At 33.0% G+C, this 19,553-nt stretch overlaps 1 protein-coding gene across 2 annotated transcripts; it reads right to left on the bottom strand.

Annotated features, from left to right (window-relative positions):
* Positions 1-1,884: 1,884 nt before the first annotated feature.
* Positions 1,885-8,248, bottom strand: LOC131610508 (probable L-cysteine desulfhydrase, chloroplastic). 2 transcript variants are annotated; one of them, XM_058882473.1, is made up of 3 exons: positions 7,775-8,248; positions 3,828-7,576; positions 1,885-2,321 (listed from the first exon to the last, which is right to left on the bottom strand). In XM_058882473.1, exon 2 carries the CDS (start codon positions 5,173-5,175, stop codon positions 3,832-3,834), a length of 1,344 nt encoding a protein of 447 aa, XP_058738456.1. In that variant the 5' UTR covers positions 5,176-7,576; positions 7,775-8,248; the 3' UTR covers positions 1,885-2,321; positions 3,828-3,831. The 2 variants fall into 2 exon arrangements, with proteins under 2 accessions (XP_058738456.1, XP_058738455.1); XM_058882472.1 differs by having other exon boundaries at positions 3,828-8,248.
* Between the last annotated feature and the right edge of the window lie 11,305 nt (positions 8,249-19,553).

The raw sequence follows: 19,553 nt of genomic DNA, 5'->3' as shown, positions 1-19,553 counted from the left end.
CGAGAGTTGTCGGGCATTATTGAAATTAGTTCCGGCCGTGAGTTTCACCAAATACTTTTGATAACAAAAGATTTCATAGATAAGAAAACATTCCTTTTGATAACACTAACATTACATTTTTGGAACTAATAGATCATTCATGACAAAATATGTCTCATGCATAACACTAATACTACTACATGATCTTAAATGTAGATCTATTTGAGATTTTGTTTTTGTCATGTTTTGCATGAGTCCTTTTAAAATTTTAACTTATTAATTATCATTTTATTAATATACTTTTAATTATATCATATCTTTTATAGACAAATACTATTAACATGGTGATTTTTTTTTTAAAATGCTCATAAAAAATAATTTATAAATAATATCAATTGTAAACTAATTTATTGCTATTATAAAAAATGGCATTTTGTTTTAGTATTTTTAAATGATTTTTAAAAATGTTTTTGTTTGATTTTTTTTATAAAAATTAAAAAAAATGATTTTAATAGTTATTCTTAAAATATTATTTTAGGTATTTTATTTTAATATTTTTGGATATCAAAATTTCAGAAAATTACTTAATTTTAAAGATATTTTAATTAATTTTTTATAAAAATTATTTTTGAGATACAATTTCTTTTAAATACAATTTTTTAAAATTACAATATATTTAATAATGTATATTTATGTTTTAAAATGTCAAAACTAATCTTTAAATTTATAAGAGAACAAATTTAAATTTTTTTATATTTTAAAAAAATATAAAAGTTATTTTTTAAAACAAAATTTATTTTATTAAAAACAAAACAAACTTAACCAAACACTTAAGGTCAAGTGGTAAACGAATTTCTGCAAAAAAACGAAAGTGGTAAGTACCATGACCTTTCGACATGAGCTTCTATAAACCAGAGTGTGAAAAGCATAGAAAAAGTTTCAAATTTTTTAATTTATGTACAAAATTCTACATTTATTATCAAAACTTATTTTTTGATTTTATGAAAGAGTTTAATTTTAAAATTAAAAAAATTAAATTTAAATTCCTTTCACTTTATTATTATTCAATAATAATTTCATTTATCTATAAACTTTTTAGCACTCTCCGTTTTAGATTCAATGATTTACTTATAAAATATACTACTACATAAATTTTGAGTACCGCATTCGGATTATAAAAATATACTAAGATAACTTAAGTCGGAATGTTTAAAATATTAAGTAAAAATGATTGAAATAATTTAGTTAAAATTAAATCCTTCAATCTTAGTTACTTATTTTATTGAAATATAAATATGTACCACTCACCTTTATTTTGATTAAAAAATTAACAATTAGAGAACTTATTTATTAAAAATTTAACCGTGACAGCTTTATTATAAAACTCTATTTAATCATAATTTAATTGTGATTCTATTTAATTTAACTATGACAAATTTGAGAATATGTGTTGTAACTAATCTTATACAAATTTGAGATGATCATGTAATTCAAATTTAACTTCACTTACTGAAATATAATTAAAACAACTTATAAAATTTATTTTGGATGCATACTCATATTCATTTACTTTTTTAATACTTTTACGAGTTACTAAAATTTATATTTCTAATTATTTGTCGTTTTAAAAGTTACCCTTAATTATTTATCATACTGAAAAATAGATAAATAAGAAATTAATAGCAGTTGTGAAAAAAGAAAAATAATATTGCAATATTGTCAGACAATTGGAGGGTGAAGACAAGAAATCAAGTTTATTGGCTGTTTTTGGTTCCATTATGAATTAAGTTTCCAAATGAGAGTTACTCCCGGATGACAAATTTCCTTTTACTTTCCAAAAAAAATCATAAAATTAGTTTTAATAATTAAAATTAATTATAAATATAAAAGTATAAAGCATAGAAATGGCAAACTTCAAATATACTAGTAGAACTTGATATTAATTAAACCTGAAGAAGCAATTGGCAACTTCAAATGACAGTGAAAATCATTACACCATGAGAGAATCACATTACATTTACAATGATATTGTTCACTCCCTAGATCTCACCATTGAAGTTGCTCACTCCCTAGATCTCACCATTGAAGTTGTTCACTCCCTAGATCTTACTATTTAAGTTGCTCACTCCCTAAGGATTTCTACTCAGCAAATCTAACATGGATGATTGCTGAAGTTTACCTGCAAAACATGCAGTCTATGGTACCAAACCGACCACCGAAACCATCACAACTACCAAAGCTTGCAAGAAAGCTAGCAGCAATTACAACATCCATTGCTTTTATTCATCAGAAACACACACTTACGCCACACTTCTAAGACACACTTACGCTACACTTCTAACCTGCAAATAAACAAAATATTGTTCAGTTATGAGTGAAAATACATATAACATAACTAGAAGAGTAAACAAAATCAAACCAAACTTCAAAAAGGTACATTTGATTTACTCTATCGCATGGTTCGAAGCATGAGAACATAGTAACTTCTCTCTACTTTCAATGATAGTTTTGTTTATGAAGGAATAATATGTTGGAAAAGAAAATAACCTTGACAGATCAACAGCCAGCAGAGCAATAAAACAACATATGATCACAGACAAACATCATAAGTGATCACAGACAAGTATTTCAGACAAGTATTTATTGATTTCAACAGAAATTCATGGAACTATAATAAATTATCAGATTGAAAAGAAAACAGTGCTAGGTAAGAGCAACAAAACTGACATGATTGCAGATTCACAACAAACATCAGAATCAAGGTTCAATAAACAGTAAAGGAATGTAATTAATAGCAGTGTTATCGATGGCGGATGGCGGTCCATGGCGGAGAGCCAAAATCACACCTTATTGTCCGCTTTGTGGCGCCGTTATATCGGATTATGGCGGAAAACCCCCCAATATTGACCGATATTTACCATTGCGGCGAGTCCAAAAACCGCCATGTATATCCGCCATGGCGCCACTATTTGATAACACTGATTAATAGCACTTACAAATTCGAATTTGATTCATTAAATATTCCTGACAAGTAATTTGCCCATGTATCGGTTTCAATAAACTTGCATTTTACAATAATAAGCTATCAGTTTGAAAATACAACAACGCTAAGTGATCACCGGGCAGGAGAACAACAAAATGGCATGATCAAGGGTTCGCGTTAAATATCATAATCAAAATTCAACAAAACTAAATGAATGTAACTACTTATAAAATTCAACTTTAAGTCATTTAAGATTTCTGACAAGTATTTACACAGATATTGGTTTCAACAGACATGCATAGAACAACAATAAGTTATCACTAGCACGGAAAACAACAAAACGACACGATCACAGGGTCACGAGAAACATCGTAATCAAATTTAAATCATTTAATATTTCTGACATGTATTGGTTTCTGGTTTTAATAGACATGCATAGAAAACGACGCTAAATGATCACCAGTCAGGAGAACAACAAAATGACACGATCAGAGGGTCACGACAAACATCATAATCAAGATTTAACAACACCAAAGCAAGTAATAAATCTAAGTTTTAAAACTCAAATTCAAATCATTTAATATTCCTGACAAGTATTTTACACAAGAAACCACTATGCATGTAACAAGAAACCGCTATGCATGTAACAAGACAATAAGTTATAAGTTTTGAAGGAAAATGACACTTAGTGATCATCATCCAAAATACAACCTTTGCATGCGTAAGAACAAGGGGACGTGGCGTCAAATTAAGACACAATCACCAATCTAACCGTTATCGTTTATCAATAGTGCAAAACAAAATTCATATCATCATACAATTATTGCAAATTTAGAAAAACTGTCAAAAGGGAATGTGAGCAAACCTATTCAGTTGGAAAGATGAGTACAAGCAAATCCATTCTCCACGAGTTGGTTAACAGCATCCCTAAACTTGTAATAATCCTCGACTTTGTTGTAAACATGATGAGAAATCCGAGCATACCCTGTCACAGGCTCCACTTCTCCATCTCTAGGTGGTCTATAGTATATAGGAACTTCAACTGCAAAAACATCCCTGAAATGTGTCCTTAACTTCAGAGCATCAGAATCACTATGAATCCCCAAACATGTAGGCAGACCAACCATAATCATGCTACCACACATATATGGAGGACTCCCAAGATGAGTTCCCCAAGCCTCAGCCAGCATCTCTCCCATCTCAACAACAGCTTCATGATTCCTCTTCTTAATCCCTTCAATACCACCTTCAAACCTATTCACAAATTCTATAATATCAGGAACCACCAACTGAGAACTATAATCCCTTGTCCCAATCCAAGAACTTTCCACAGCCAGCCCATTTCCATACTCATGAGACACCACAGGATGATGCAAATCACCAGCACCACCAGTGTTATGGTTTTTCTTAGAGTACAGAAACGCAACCGAAGGCGGACAAAAAAACCACTTATGCAAATTACTAGTGTAGTAATCAGCACCAATCTCCTGCATGTCAACATCAGTACACCCAAGGGAATGAGCAGCATCCACAAAAACCTGTTCAACACCTTCCTCTCTGCAAATCTGAATCATCTCCTTAACAGGAATCACAACACAAGGCATAGAAGTCACATGATCAATCACAGCTAACCTTACCTTTTTCCCGTCAGTTTTTCCCATCTCCAAAGCCTTTCTAAACTCAGTAACAATCTGTTCGTTAGAAGAGACCGGAAATGGAAGCTGAACTTCAATCACTTTTCCACCAGCACGAGTAACATACGCCTCCATTGATTTCTTAACAGAGCCATAAGCATAATGAAGCATAACAACAATGTCACCTTTCTCGAACTTCCCTTCGCGGAAACACCATGCAGTATGTTGAAGAACAATAGCAGCAGCAGTGGTGGCGTTATCGACAATAGAGATTTCGTCAAGATGTTCCGCGTTGACTAAGTCTTTGATAATTGAACGCGAATTGTCGATTGCAGGTTTGAGGTGGTTGAAGTAGAAGTGATCAGGATGACGGAGGTACTCGAGCTGCCATTTGTGTTGAGCGGAGATGACGGAGGAAGGACAGGAGCCGAAACTGCCGTTGTTGATGCGAGCAACGGCGGCGTCGTGGTGGGAGAATTCGGATTCAATTTCGGAAACGGTTATGGCGGAGGAGGAGAGTTTAGGTTTTTTGGGAGTGGGGTGAGAGCCGTTAGGGTGGTGGTGATTGTTGAAGGCCATTGAGAAGGAAATGATTAAACGGTTGAGAATTGTTGAAAAAGAGAAAGAGGGGTGAGAATGGTTTAGAGGGACTGAGGAAGTGAGGAAGTGAGTGCGGTGCGATTTTAAAGTGGAGTCCGGTTAGGAAATCTGGACAAGTGGGTTAAGCACATAAATGTTATCCTCATTTACGAAACACGCCTTCAGTTAGTTACAGTACCATTGTAGTATATCAAAAAAATCTGGACAAGTATTTATTGATTTCAACAGAAATGCATGTAACTACAATAGCTTATCAGATTGAAAAGAAAACAGGGTTAGGTAAGAGCAACAAAACGACATGATCGCAGATTCACAACAAACCTCATAATCAAGATTCAACAAACAGTAAAGGAAAGTAATTAATAGCAGTGTTGTCGATGGCGTATGGCGGTCCATGACGGACAGCCAAAATTACAACTAACTGCCCGCTTTGCGACGCCGTTATATCAGATTATAGCGGAAAAACCCCAATACTCACCGATATTTACCATTGCGGCAAGCCCAAAAACCGCCATGTATATCTGCCATGGCGCCGCTATTTCATAACACTGATTAATAGCACTTACAAATTCAAATTTGAATCATTAAATTGTCCTGACAAATAATTTGCCCGTGTACCGGTTTCAATAAACATGCATATTACAATAGTAAGCTATCAGTTATTAAAAAAATTCAGTTTGGAAATACAACAACGCTAAGTGATCACCGGGCAGTAGAACAACAAAATGGCATGATCACGGGTTAACGTCAAATATCATAATTAAAATTCAACAAAACTAAAGGAATGTAACTAATACAACTTATAAAATTCAACTTTTAAGTCATTTAAAATTTCTGACAAGTATTTACACGGAGATTGGTTTCAAAAGACATGCATAGAACACAACAATAAATTATCACTAGCAAGGAGAACAACACCAAAGGCAAGTAATCAAAACGACGCTAAATGATCACACAAACGGAGAACAACAAAACGACACGATCAGAGGGTCGCGAGAAACATCGTAATCAAAATTTAACAACACCAAAGGCAAATAATTAATACAACTTATAAGATTCAAATTTAAATCATTTAATATTTCTGACATGTATTGGTTTCTGGTTTTAATAGACATGCATAGAACGACAATAAGTTGTCAATTTGCATAGAAAACGGCGCTAAATGATCACCAGCCAGGAGAACAACAAAATGACACGATCAGAGGGTCACGACAAATATCGTAATCAAAATTTAACAACACCAAAGCAAGTAACTAATAGAAGTTATAAAACTCGAATTTAAATCATTTAATATTTCTGACAAGTATTTTACACAAGAAACCGCTATGCATGTAACAAGAAACCGCTATGCATATAACAGGAAATTGCTAATATAAGTTATAAAACTCAAATTTAAATCATTTAGTATTCCTGACAAGTATTTAACACAAGAAACCGCTATGCATGTAACAAGAAACCGCTATGCATGTAACAGGAAACTGCTAATATAAGTTATAAAACTCAAGTTTAAATTATTTAATATTCCTGACAAGTATTTTACACAAGAAACCGCTATGCATGTAACAGGTAATCGCTATGCATGTAACAGGTAATCGTTATGCATGTAACAAGAAACCGCTAATATAAGTTATAAAACTCAAATTTAAATCATTTAATATTCCTGACAAGTATTTTACACAAGAAACCGCTATGCATGTAACAAGAAACCGCTATTCATGTAACTGAAAACCGTTATGCATGAAACAAGAAACCGCTAATATAAGTTATAAAACTCAAATTTAAATCATTTAATATTCCTGACAAGTATTTTACACAAGAAACCGCTATGCATGTAACAGGAAACCGCTATGCATGTAACAAGAAACCGCTAATATAATTTATAAAACTCAAATTTAAAACATTTAATATTCCTGACAAGTATTTTACACAAGAAACCGCTATGCATGTAACAAGAAACCGTTATGCATGTAACAGAGCAACAATAAGCTATAAGTTTGCAACGAAAATGGCACTTAGTGATCATCCGCCTAAACCCTTGCATGCGTAAGAACATTTTAAGGGGGCGTGGCGCCAAATTAAGACACAATCACCAACCTAATCTTTGTCGGTTATCAAAGAAAAACAAAATTCATATCATCATATAATTATTGCAAAATTAGAAGTATCGTCAAAAAGGAATGTGAGTAAACCTTTTCAGTAGGAAAGAAGAGTACAAGCAAATCCATTCTCCACGAGTTGGTTAACAGCATCTCTAAACTTGTAATAATCCTCGACTTTGTTGTAAACATGATGATAAATCCGAGCATACCCCGTCACAGGCTCCACTTTTCCATCTCTAGGTGGTCTATAGTATATAGGAACTTCAACTCTAAAAACATCCCTAAAATGTGTCCTTAAGTACAGAGCATCAGAATCACTATGAATCCCCAAACATGCAGGCAAAACAAACATAATCATGCTAGCACACATATGTGAACGACTCCCAAGATGAGTCCCCCAAGCCTTAGCCAGCATCTCTCCCATCTCAATAACAGCTTCATGATTCCTCTTCTTAATCCCATCAATACCACCTTCAAACCTATTCTCAAATTCCAAAACATCGGGCACAAGGCACAATCAACTGAGAACTATAATCCCTTGTCCCAATCCAAGAACTTTCCACAGCCAATCCCTCCATCGATTTCTTAATCGAACCTTAAGCATAATAACAATGTCACCTTTGTCGAACTTTCCTTCACGGATTGAAGAAGTTTAAGGTGACGGGGGTATATTTGAGTTTCCTTTTTTGTTGATCGGAGATGACGGAGGAAGGATATGAACCGAAACTGCCGTCGTTGATACGAGCGACGGTGGCGTCATGGTGAGAGAATTCAGATTCAATATCGGAAGCGCTCCGGTTATTTCGGAGAATGAAGGTGAAGAGAGTTTAGGTTTTTTTGGGAGTAGGGTGAGAGCCGTTGATGTCTGGAAATGAACGGTGGTGATTGTTTGAGTCTGGAAATGAACGGTCAAAACAATATATCTATTTCATCTCATTCTTATAGAAATCAACTGCCTAATCAAATATCTAACTAATTGCAGAATTGTATTCACATGTCTATTTCCTTATTTCCTGAGTAACTCATCATAAAATAAAATAAAAAAATTATTTTATTGTATTATTATTAATTTCATTTTTTTATTGATTATTTCTATTGTTCTACAGTTATTTTTTATTGTTACATTGTCAATCAATAACAACCATGTATCTTACCAAGTCAGCCTTTAAATATTAAAATATTGAAATGATTTGGCACTTTAAAATAATTTGATAGAATGTCTGTGTAATACTTCTTTACACTGACAGTGCACTACCATTAAACTCTTATTATTAATAAATTGTCTAAAAATATATCAATTAATTTAGATGAGTTAGAAATGATTGTAGATAGAAGAAAGATGAGTTAAATAATATAACTTAGTTTGCACCACTTGATTCTACTCTTAAGATGTGAAATAAAAGAAAAATATATATACCAATATAATTAATTAATAAAATAGAAAATGAGAGACATAATGTTTAAAGTGCAATTTTTCATCCATGACATGTTTATAGCTACATATAAATATTCATGACATGCTAATGCTAATATATGGACACAAAAAAAATAAAGAAATTAAAAAATATGAAAATGTCTTAATAAATAATAATAAAAATACATATAATAATAATACATGCAAAAAAGTCACGGCATGCTAATATATGGACACACAATAAAAAATAACTGTAGAACAATAGACATGTGAATACAATTCTGCATTTGAGTTCTAAAGTAGAAGATGTCAATCTTAAATACAAAATCTCTGTCTAATTGTGTACTCCATTATATAAGTTCATCCATAAGAGGCTAATAATACAATTTGTATGCATGTCTAACTTCGGGATATACTACATAGCTTTTTGGTCAAGGGAAGATGAAAGATCAACAATCTTGCAAACTTTGATTTCAAAAAAGCTCTCCTGCCGCACGTACCCTCCAAGTGAGAGTGAGAGTTTGATGACGACAGTTCCATTTTCAAGATAAAAATGAGATGTTGTTTTAAAAGTGTAAAATAGTTGAGAATTTATATCATTGAGTTAGTGGAGAATTTATAAAAGTGAGTTAGTGGAAATTTTTTAACTAAATAGAAAGAAAGTGTAGAGAGAAGTTGGAGATGTGATCAAAACTTATTTAATTATTAATTTGTAAAAGAAAATTGAAAAAAAAAAAACAATGAAGTTCTCATTGGGTGTCTTATTTATGTGGGATCTAGGCGGGAAATTTTTAATGGAGACCTTCTAGGATTATAATTATTAAGTATGATTATTATATTAACTATAGAATAGTATTATTATTATTATTTAATTAATTAATTATTTATTATGATTATTATTATTTAATTAATTATTATTATTATTTATTATTTATTATTATTAATATTATTTATTTATTATTATTAATATTATTCATTAATTGAGATTTTGGACGAAAATTTAGTGAGAGAAGTTATAGGATTATAGAATAGTATAGATAGATAGATAGAATAGTATAGATTGGAGAATAGGGGATGGTGCAAAGATCAATCCATGGAAGCAATGCTGGATCGATAAAGGCTTGCTCTTCGCTGACTCAGGGACTGCTATTCCTTGTGAGATGGCTAATTTAACTGTTAAAGACCTCGTAGATAATTCGGGAGAGTGGAATTGGAGTGTTTTGAGCTGGCTCCCTTACAATATCCAACAAAAGATCGCTGCAATTCTCCCTCCTAGGGTGGATAATGGTAGTGATCAGTTTGTTTTTGCTACTGATGAAGATGGCACCTTTTCTATTAGCAAGGAGGGGATGGTTCGAATTGTGATATTTGGAAAGGTATCTGGAAGCTTAGTGTTCCTGAAAGAGTCAAGACTTTTGTGTGGATTTTCTACCATGACCGTCTGCTCACCAATCACCGTATCAATGCTTCTGGTTTTGGTCAGGATGGTTGTCAATTGTGTGGAGTTGTTAGAGATACATCATTGCATGCGTTGAGAGACTGCTACATCGTGAAGGGCTTTTGGGATAGCATTATCCCTGTTTCACTAACTTATGATTTCTTTCATGCAGGTTGGCAAGAGTGGATCAAGCTTAACATTTTCAGTAACATTGTAGATCATCCTGATTGGTGCAATGTTTGGGCTATCAGCTGTCACACCCTTTGGTCTTGGAGAAACAAAAAAGTGGATGATAGTAATTATGCTCGTCCTGCGATGGCTAGAGAAGTGATAGAAGATAAAATATTCTAATACAATCAGGCTATGCTTTTGAGGAACAAAGCCATGGAGAGATTTCAAGAGCCGCTGCTCGTTCATTGGAGTGCTCCTGCAACTCCCTTTGTGAAGCTCAACGTTGATGGAGCTCATGGAAGTGATGGAATTTCTGGATGTGGTGGGATCCTTAGAAATAATCAAGGTGAATGGTTAGGAGGTTTTGCCAAAAATATTGGTTACTACAGTGATCTAATGGCAGAAATTTGGGGCATCTACATTGGAACCAAATTGGCTATTGGGCTTGGTGTGCAAAGTGTTGTTATTGAGTCCGATTCTCACAAAGCTATATAGTGTGTCAAGAGGGGCAGGAATGGTAGCATCGGTGGGGGAAGCTTGATAACTAGCATTAGTAAGATGTTTCATCATTTGCATAAAGTGGAAATTCGACATATATATCGAGAGGCAAATAGTTGTGCTAACCTTCTTGCTCAAGAGGGTAAGAAGTTGAGAGTAGAGAGTATTTTTTTATAATAATGCTCCAACGTGGATGTTACTTCTTATGGAAAGAGACACTCATGGTGGCTCTAGGGTTAGAATTGTTCCTGGGTAGTTTTCTTGTTTTTTGGGCTTAGGCCCTCCCTTGTACCAAAAAAAAAAGAAGAATAGTATAGATTATTATTATTATTATTATTATTATTATTTAATTAATTATTTATTATTATTATTTATTATTTATTAATTGAGATTTTGGAGGGAAATTTAGTGAGAGAAATTATAAGATGATAGAATAGTTATTATTAATATTATTTATTAATTGAGATTTTGAAGGGAAATTTAGTGAGAGAAGTTATAGGATTATAGAACAATAAAATTGTTGCAATATCTAAATTTATAATTTAAATTAATTTTTAATTTTATTAACTACTTAAATTGACTTAGTGGGGTGTGGGGAGTTATGTTTTGTTTTATTTTATTTTAATTAATTATTTTAATTAGTTATTTTTAATTAGTTATTTTTCTTATTTATTTAATTTATTATTTGTAGAAGTTAAAATACCAATATTAACCTTACAAATTTTGGAGGGAAAAATTAGTGGGAGAAGTTATAGGATTATAATTTAGTATTAAAATACCAATATTAACCTTACAAATTTTGGAGGGAAAAATTAGTGGGAGAAGTTATAGGATTATAATTTATAATAATATCATCAAATAAACAGAGCTGAATAGAGTGGAGTGAGTGAGATAGAGCGGAATAGAGCTGAGCGGAAGGAATAAATTATTTTATTGTTTCAAAATTTTAAGACGGAATAAGGTAAATTGTTTATTCTGCCCAAACCGGAGAGGAGGGAATATGGTAGTAAATAGGGGTGTTCGCGGTATAGTTTGGACGGTTTTGATGTAAAAAATCACCCGAACCGCAAGAGAAAAAAGTGTGCGGTTCGGTTTGGTTCGGTAGACTTTTAGAAATAAAACCAAACCAAACCAATGCGGTTTGGATTGGTTCGGTTGGCTCGATTTTTTTTTACAAAAATTTATTGAGTCATACATACACATATTGATGGCAACATAACTTTGTATTTAGTCATTTATACGTTATCAAATAACACAACAAAATTCATCATATTTGGATAACAACTTTTCATTTAATATACAAAAATAATATTAGATAAAAGTCATTTAATATACAAAAATAATATTAGATAAAAGTGGAATAAAAAACATAAAATAGTAGCATAAAATAGTATCAAAAACATTATAATGAAATATTAGAGAAGATGAAAAAAAAACAGAAGAAATGCGATTAGATAAGAAGATGAACATTAAAAATGTAATTGGAAGAGAGAACGGTAAAATAAAAATAATAAGATGAAAAAGAAAGAACTTAAGAGATAAAAGACTAGAAAAGAATATGTGATATGTATTTGGAAAAGAAGATGAGAAGAAGGTGCAATACCGCTAAGAGAGATTTGAGAAGACTTAAACTGAAACCTTAAGTGTAAGGAAGAGAAAATCATTTGTAATTGTAAGGCTAAGGCATAATAGGTTTGAGTTAGATATAAGTTAATTGAAGTTTAGGGGGTTGTAACATATGCGGTTTGGTTCGGTTTGTAAAATACAAACTGCAAACCGAACTGAACCGCGCGGTTTGTTATAAAATGGCTCAAACACATCCGAACTAAATGCGGTTTTATGCGGTTTCCGTTTGGTTTGGTTTTGCGGTTTTCTATTGGTCTGATTTGGTTTTAAACACCCCTAGTAGTAAGTGATGGAATCCATATCACTTTATTCTGCTCCGCCCCATCCGTTTTTAAATTATCCAAACAATAAATATCATTTTATTCCATCACATTCTACTCTGCTCCATCTGATTCCATCAATCTAAATTTAGCTCAAATTTTGACTACATTACATTTCGCCCTTAACTGTAATTTACTAATTCAAAATACATTGACCAATCAAAACATTCCTTTTTTATAAGTGGCTGAAGTGTTTCATGCTTTCATTCAAGTGTGTCTCTGCAAAAAAAAATCCCTCACTTTTCCCTTTCTTCCTCTTCCTCTGTCCCGAAACACTAGCCCACTCTCTCTCAACTTTAAAAAATATTTCCCTCTCTTCTCTCTCTTTCGAATTCTGCTTCAAGCTCTCCGCTCTCTCCCTTTCATCATAACCATTTCCCATTTCAATTCTCTCTATTTTCTTTCACTTCCTCATTATTTTTTTCTTCTATAAATCTCAAAGCTGAATATTGTGAAGTTGTGCGAGATAATGAAGTCTTGACGGTGAATGATTACGTGGATGATTCTCGCGACGGCAGAAACTTAAAGAATGTCTTGTTTAAGTATGGAAAAACACATAAAGTGGGTTCTGGGTATGATATTATAACTTCGTGTGTTTTTTTGTTTCTATTTATTGTTTATTGTTCTTGACGGTGAATGATTTCGTCGATGTTTGTAGCGGCGGTCGAAATAGAAAGAGTCTCTGGTTTAAGGTTTGCGGTAAGCATATTTTTAACATTTTAAGGCGAGTGGATGGACCGAGAAACAGATTGAGAACCAATACAATGTCTTTTGTTATTCCAGTTTGTAGATTAGTGAGTTTGCTAACCGATTGTAATTTGGTAAAATAAATTCAATATTATGTTGTTGTATTTCAGTTTCACATAAGCATGGAAGTGTGTTTGATTCTATGTTTTATTGAAGGTCCATGGTTTTTTTTGTCGTTGATATGTTATTCAAAGGTTAAAATTGTTAAATTTGATGTTGTTATATTTCAGCTTCACATAAGCATACCATGTGTTTAATTCTATGTTTTATTGAAAGTCCATGGTTTTCTTGTGTTGTTGATATGCTATTTTCAACCATGAGTGAACAAAATTGAATTTAATGTGGTTGTATTTCAGTTTCACATGAGCATGTTAAGTTTCCTATTTTGTAAACTCAACATAATGACCGCTATGATCGAATAGTACTATACAACATGTTAAGTTTTCTGTTGTGAAGATAATTTTCTATCCAAGTTTCATGCTATTAATACAAATAAAAATTGAATGATGATTTGGATGTTTTTTCAATTGCATCATGAGTTTAATCTGATTAATTAACTTTGTGAATCGTGTTGTAAGTTATGATATCAATTCCATATCCAAATGGATGTCTAGAACTGGAAGCTTTTTTCAAATATTGCAGACCATGTGTGAAATTGTGAATTTAATCTTAAAGCAAAGGTAAGTCATATACATGTATGAAAGTTCAAGTAAAATAATTTATTTTCTTGCCTCTTGATAACTTTATCGATTGACCGATAACTAATACATATTACTCTATTTACTTATTCAAGATCGATGTTTTACTTAAGCTTCTAAAATAGAGGTATCCGACATCCAATGACTTTGGATCTGAAATCATTTCGACATCAGTGAAGAAATACAATGCCCAAGTAATATAAGTTTGGTAGAATAAATATACCTCATTTCTTTGTAGAGATCATAGAAATAAAGGTTGAAGATTTATTTTAGGAATTCTTTTTCAGAGACTATTGGGAAGACATTGGAACAATACAATCATTTTATGATGCTAACATGGCTCTTATTAAAGAGGTAGGTTGAAGAAGCAAGATATTGAGTAATTGCAAATATCTTCCTATCATGAAACTAACAATATTTGTAATATATGCTACTCTTTTATAGCCCAATGTTCAATTTTTATGATCCAAATACACATATTTTCACTTCTCCAGGATTCTTACCAACAAAGATTGATAAATGCAGGGTATGTCTATGATCATCTCTCTTGCTTTTTGAATTAACTGTGAGTCCTTTGATTCCAATATTTTCACTTTAATAAATTTGTTTCATGCTATATTTGTAACGCCCCGAACTTAATTAATTATTTAATTAAATTGATCAAGGATTTATACGTTGGAATTAGTCGAAGTAGGTATTTATCGGTATTATTCTAAAGGCGTAATTTGGATTAATATGTTATTTTGAACAGTTAAGTTGTGGTCGGATTTATTAGTCGGATTAGTCAGAGAAGTACAATTGCGAGTTGGTATTAATTAAGTTAAGGAGCAATTGTAGTTGAGGAATATTATTGGGAATAATATTCGTTATGTTATGTGATTATTCAATTACGTGTATTATTCGGATTAATTGAGTGATTAAAGAGATGTTATGAATTGGGCCTAAGTGGAAAGAATATAACACAATGGGTGGGTTATGGGTTAAGCCCATTAGTGAGAAAAGATAGTAAGAGTTAGGGTTTTAGAGATTAAACCTCATAACTCATTTTGTGGAAAAGAAGAGAAAGAAGAGAGGAAGAGGGAAAGTTATGGCATGAAGAGAGGGATGACTCCATTGAAGATGAAGCTTTTGCTAAGGTAAGGGTGGGGTTCTTACTCTCTAAGGGTTGGCATGATGATGTATATGGTGGGTTAGATTGTATGTTATTCTCCATGGAAGTTGTGTGTAGAGATGTTAGGGTTTATGAACAAATGTGTAAATTCATGATTTGAAATGTGTTTTAATTGATGTTTGATGATTGTTATGATGTTAGAAGATCCATAATATGTGTTGTATTTGTGTTTATAACATGTATTCCATTGTTGTTCATGATGGTTGGTGTTTTCAGCTTGATTGGGTTGAGTTTGGGTGTTTTTGGATGGGTTTCGTATGCTGTTTTCTGTGTTTTGGAGGTTTCTGAAATCGCCAGTTCGCGCTGCGAACTACTGTTCGAGCCGCGAACTGCTTGGCAGAAAGTTGGGAATTTTTGAATTCGCTCAGTTCGCGTCGCGAACTTTGTTGGCGCCGCGAACCCTGTTTTGCAGAACTTTTTCTAAACTTTGAAATGATGTAACTTTTGATCCGTAACTCCGTTTTATGTGTCGTTCGAAGCGTTGGAAAGCTAACGCAATGAACTATACCATGATGCAATAAAATGATCCATATGATATAGTTTCCTATCATGTTTATTAGGATTAAGTGATGAACTATGTTGTGTTAACATATGAGGTATACTCTTTGCGACGAATTGACATAATTGTGTTGTAGTATAACTTGATGTATGTCTTCTTATGATGATACAATGTTATTGAGATGATGATAAGTAACTTCCTTATGATGAATGAGATAATGATGTATGTGATGATATGCATGATTAATAAAGATGTTGTATGCTATATGCGATTAATTGTGCGTATTTGATATGTATGAGTCGACGATGATGCCATGCGATGACTTAACAATATATATGAAATTGAATATAACTTATTATAATGATTAATTGAATTAAGGAATATAATGAATGTGTTGATGTTGTTGGCAATATGATGAATTGTTGATGTTTGTTGTTGTTGTGCAATATAATGAATTGTTGTTGTTGTAACATGATGAATCGTTGTTGTTGTTGTAACATGTTGATGTTTGTTGTTGTTGTGCAATATAATGAATTGTTGTTGTTGTAACATGATGAATCGTTGTAGTTGTTGTAACATGTTAATGTTTGTTGTTGTTGTGCAATATGTTGAATTGTTATTGTAGCTATAACATGATGAATTTGTCATTGTTGTTGTAGACTCTATGGTCACTATTGATAAGTTGTATTATGTTGATAATAATGAAGTTGAATACATGTTGTATGTCGATATGATTGTGATGATGTGATTGAGATGTGGTAAATACTATGATACGGTTATTGCCATAGAACCTTGGCATTGAGTTGATGTTGTTTAAGTTGATTATGTTGTTCAAGTTGATTATGTCGTTTAAGTTGATTAAGTGGTTTAAGTTGTGCTTGTGGATGTGCATCATTTGAGTCGCATCCATTGCATTATTTGAGACGGCCCTTGTGGCAATTGTTTGAGACGGCCCTTGTGGCAAATGTTTGAGACGGCCCTTGTGGCAAATGTTTGAGACGGCCCAATGGCAAACTGTTTGAGACGGGAGTTTTACTCCAATGGTACCACATGCATATGCATAAGTTGAGTCGCATTTGAATTGCATTTCAATTGTGTTTGGATTGTTGATATGACGAGGTGTTTGTTGTGACGTGATAATGATATAATTGTTGTGACGTATTTGATATCATACTTGTATATTTGAATATGTGATTAATGACCTCGTTGTGTTTTGAGAGTTGTATTATATTGATAAGTTGTTTTGCGGTGAAACTTGTTGTAAGATGTTATGTGATGCGAAGTGGTGAAATTATGTATGATCTATATCTCCTATATTATTTATCATGCATTCCTTTATATTGTAAGATATCTCACCCCTTTGCTGATATTTCCCCTATCATGGGAAATGGGCAGGTACTCAAGATTAGTCCTGGATGTTCGAGGTTATTAATGTGAAGTCTTGATGTTGCTTTATGGCAAGTCGAGTCGGTGTCCATTGCTCTGATACGTAGCCCTCGGGGGGGATTAGTCGTTATTACTTGATTGTTGTATTATATGATGACATTTGTGTTAAGTCAAATATAAAGATGTTTATAAGTTGAAATTGGAAGATGTTGGATAAAGTTTTGTTTTCCGAATGCTATGTATCTGTGTTGATTGCAATATGCGTATGTTTGTTGGTTTAAGTCGAATTGTGACATCCCATCGTTTGATGAATAATTTTAAATGCACTCTGATTTTCGCTTATAATTGTGGGGTAGATTTGGGGTGTTACAATATTAGTTTAAGGCTTATTTTTCATCTGAGCATACTGAATTCCCCCCACCAATTATCCAGATAGATTAAAAGTTAAAACTTAACAGTTGGATTAAATTAAGCATACTGATTTTGATGTGGTTGTGATTTTAACACTCTTTTAATTAGGATTCCATATAAGATGGCTTTTAAAATTCTACCCATATCTTTGTTAAATTGGTACTGGTACCTATTGGTTCTTCATCCAGAAATGTGATTATCAACTGAAGTTTTATATTTCCTTTCTTTTTTTTAACTATGATGCAAACTGATGGTTTCGAGTACTTGAAGGAAAGTTGTCCATCTATTTTTACCGAGCTTTTGAAGTACTTGGCTAGATTTACCGAGCATTCAGACTTTTTAAGCAATCATATGAACAAAGAAATACTCAATGGTAGCGATGTAAATGGAAGGCATATGAAGCAGAGACTATACATTGAAAATGACCAGACACCGAAGAACCATGTTTCTCTCACATTAAAAATTACAGTGAGCCATGGATAAAGGGATAGGATAAGCATTTATAGTATTAGTGGCAATTTTATTTGTCGTAGCTTACTCAATATCTAGATGTAAATGTAATGTGTTTGGTGTTGTTGCAGGTTTGTCTTTGATAGGTTTCTCATTATCTCTAACATTGTGTTCTCTGTTGAAAATTATTGATGACTTTGTTGCAGGTTTTGTGGATACCTAGATGAGTAAATTTTGCATGATCACTTGGAATGTCTTAAGGACTTGTGGTTTAAGATAGCCTAAAACTCAAGTGGAGAAATACAAATCCACTATTGATTCTCTGGTATTCAGAAGTTCTGGGATAGACTTGGGAACAAAAGACATTGTATTTATGAAACAGCTGGTCGAAGGAAGTGGGACACTAGTCATTGCTAATGTAAGAGCTTATACTTGCTTCATGAACTTATGATTAATTCTGGCATAAAAAATTTGGCCATGCAGTGCACGAACAAATATGTTACCACAATGAATGCTAAATACACCAAACAAACATGACAACCAAAAAAGGTGGTTAACATCATCCATTACACCAAGCTACAAATCACAAAACTCAAAGAACACGTCTCTCACTTTGTTGCAATAAAGTGCTCATTTTCTTTTTCTCTTCATAAAGGCAGAAAACACTTCTCACCATACATGGAGCAAACTCAAGGCTACCCTAATGAACACCGATGATGCACCCGAGACAGCCAAACTTTGCATTGCAGGGATAACAAGTAAGCCTTGACATTACAACAATTCGTAAACAACCAGGGTCACAACATAACAACAATAACAAAATGAAGCCAAGTGCAAGAATCTACATTTAATAACACACGAATCAGTGAGGTAAGAATACTTTTAGAAATGTTGATCATTATAAAATCAAGGCGCCAAGCCTTGGGAAGCATTATAAGAAACAAAATTAAACATTTGAAATAGGAAGAAATCAAGCCGAAGCTTCTCGAGGTACCAAGATCACCCTCTTGAGTCGCCTCGGAAGCATCCTGAAATGGGTTAAACGCCTCAACCAAAATAATGGCGATAGGGCATAACTTCCTCGCATGCTCCACGACTTGGTCACAAACCCCAAACACGGCCTGTAAAATATGCTGAAAGGAGTCACATAGTGCATACCTCAGGCTGACAACTTCGCCTTTAAAAGCTTTCATGGTCTCGACGTAAGCCTTGACTTCATGAAGAAGAGTCTTCTAATGCTACTTTGCTTGATGAGTCTTCTCCTCAACAACATCAGAGGCATCCTAATACTGTTTTTTTCCATTTTGAGGGCATCCTCCGATTTAGTTACCTGAGCATCCATAGTAGAAGGGGAGTCGTGGGTTTTCTCCCCCTCTTGCAAAAATTCAGCACCTTTTACCTTCTCCTACAATGCAGCAAGTTCCTTTTG

This window comes from Vicia villosa, linkage group LG6, assembly GCF_029867415.1.
Source record: "Vicia villosa cultivar HV-30 ecotype Madison, WI linkage group LG6, Vvil1.0, whole genome shotgun sequence".
Taxonomy (NCBI): domain Eukaryota; kingdom Viridiplantae; phylum Streptophyta; class Magnoliopsida; order Fabales; family Fabaceae; genus Vicia; species Vicia villosa.
The sequence above is the reverse complement of the archived record's forward strand: the minus strand, read 5'-3'. Positions and strand labels throughout refer to the sequence as shown.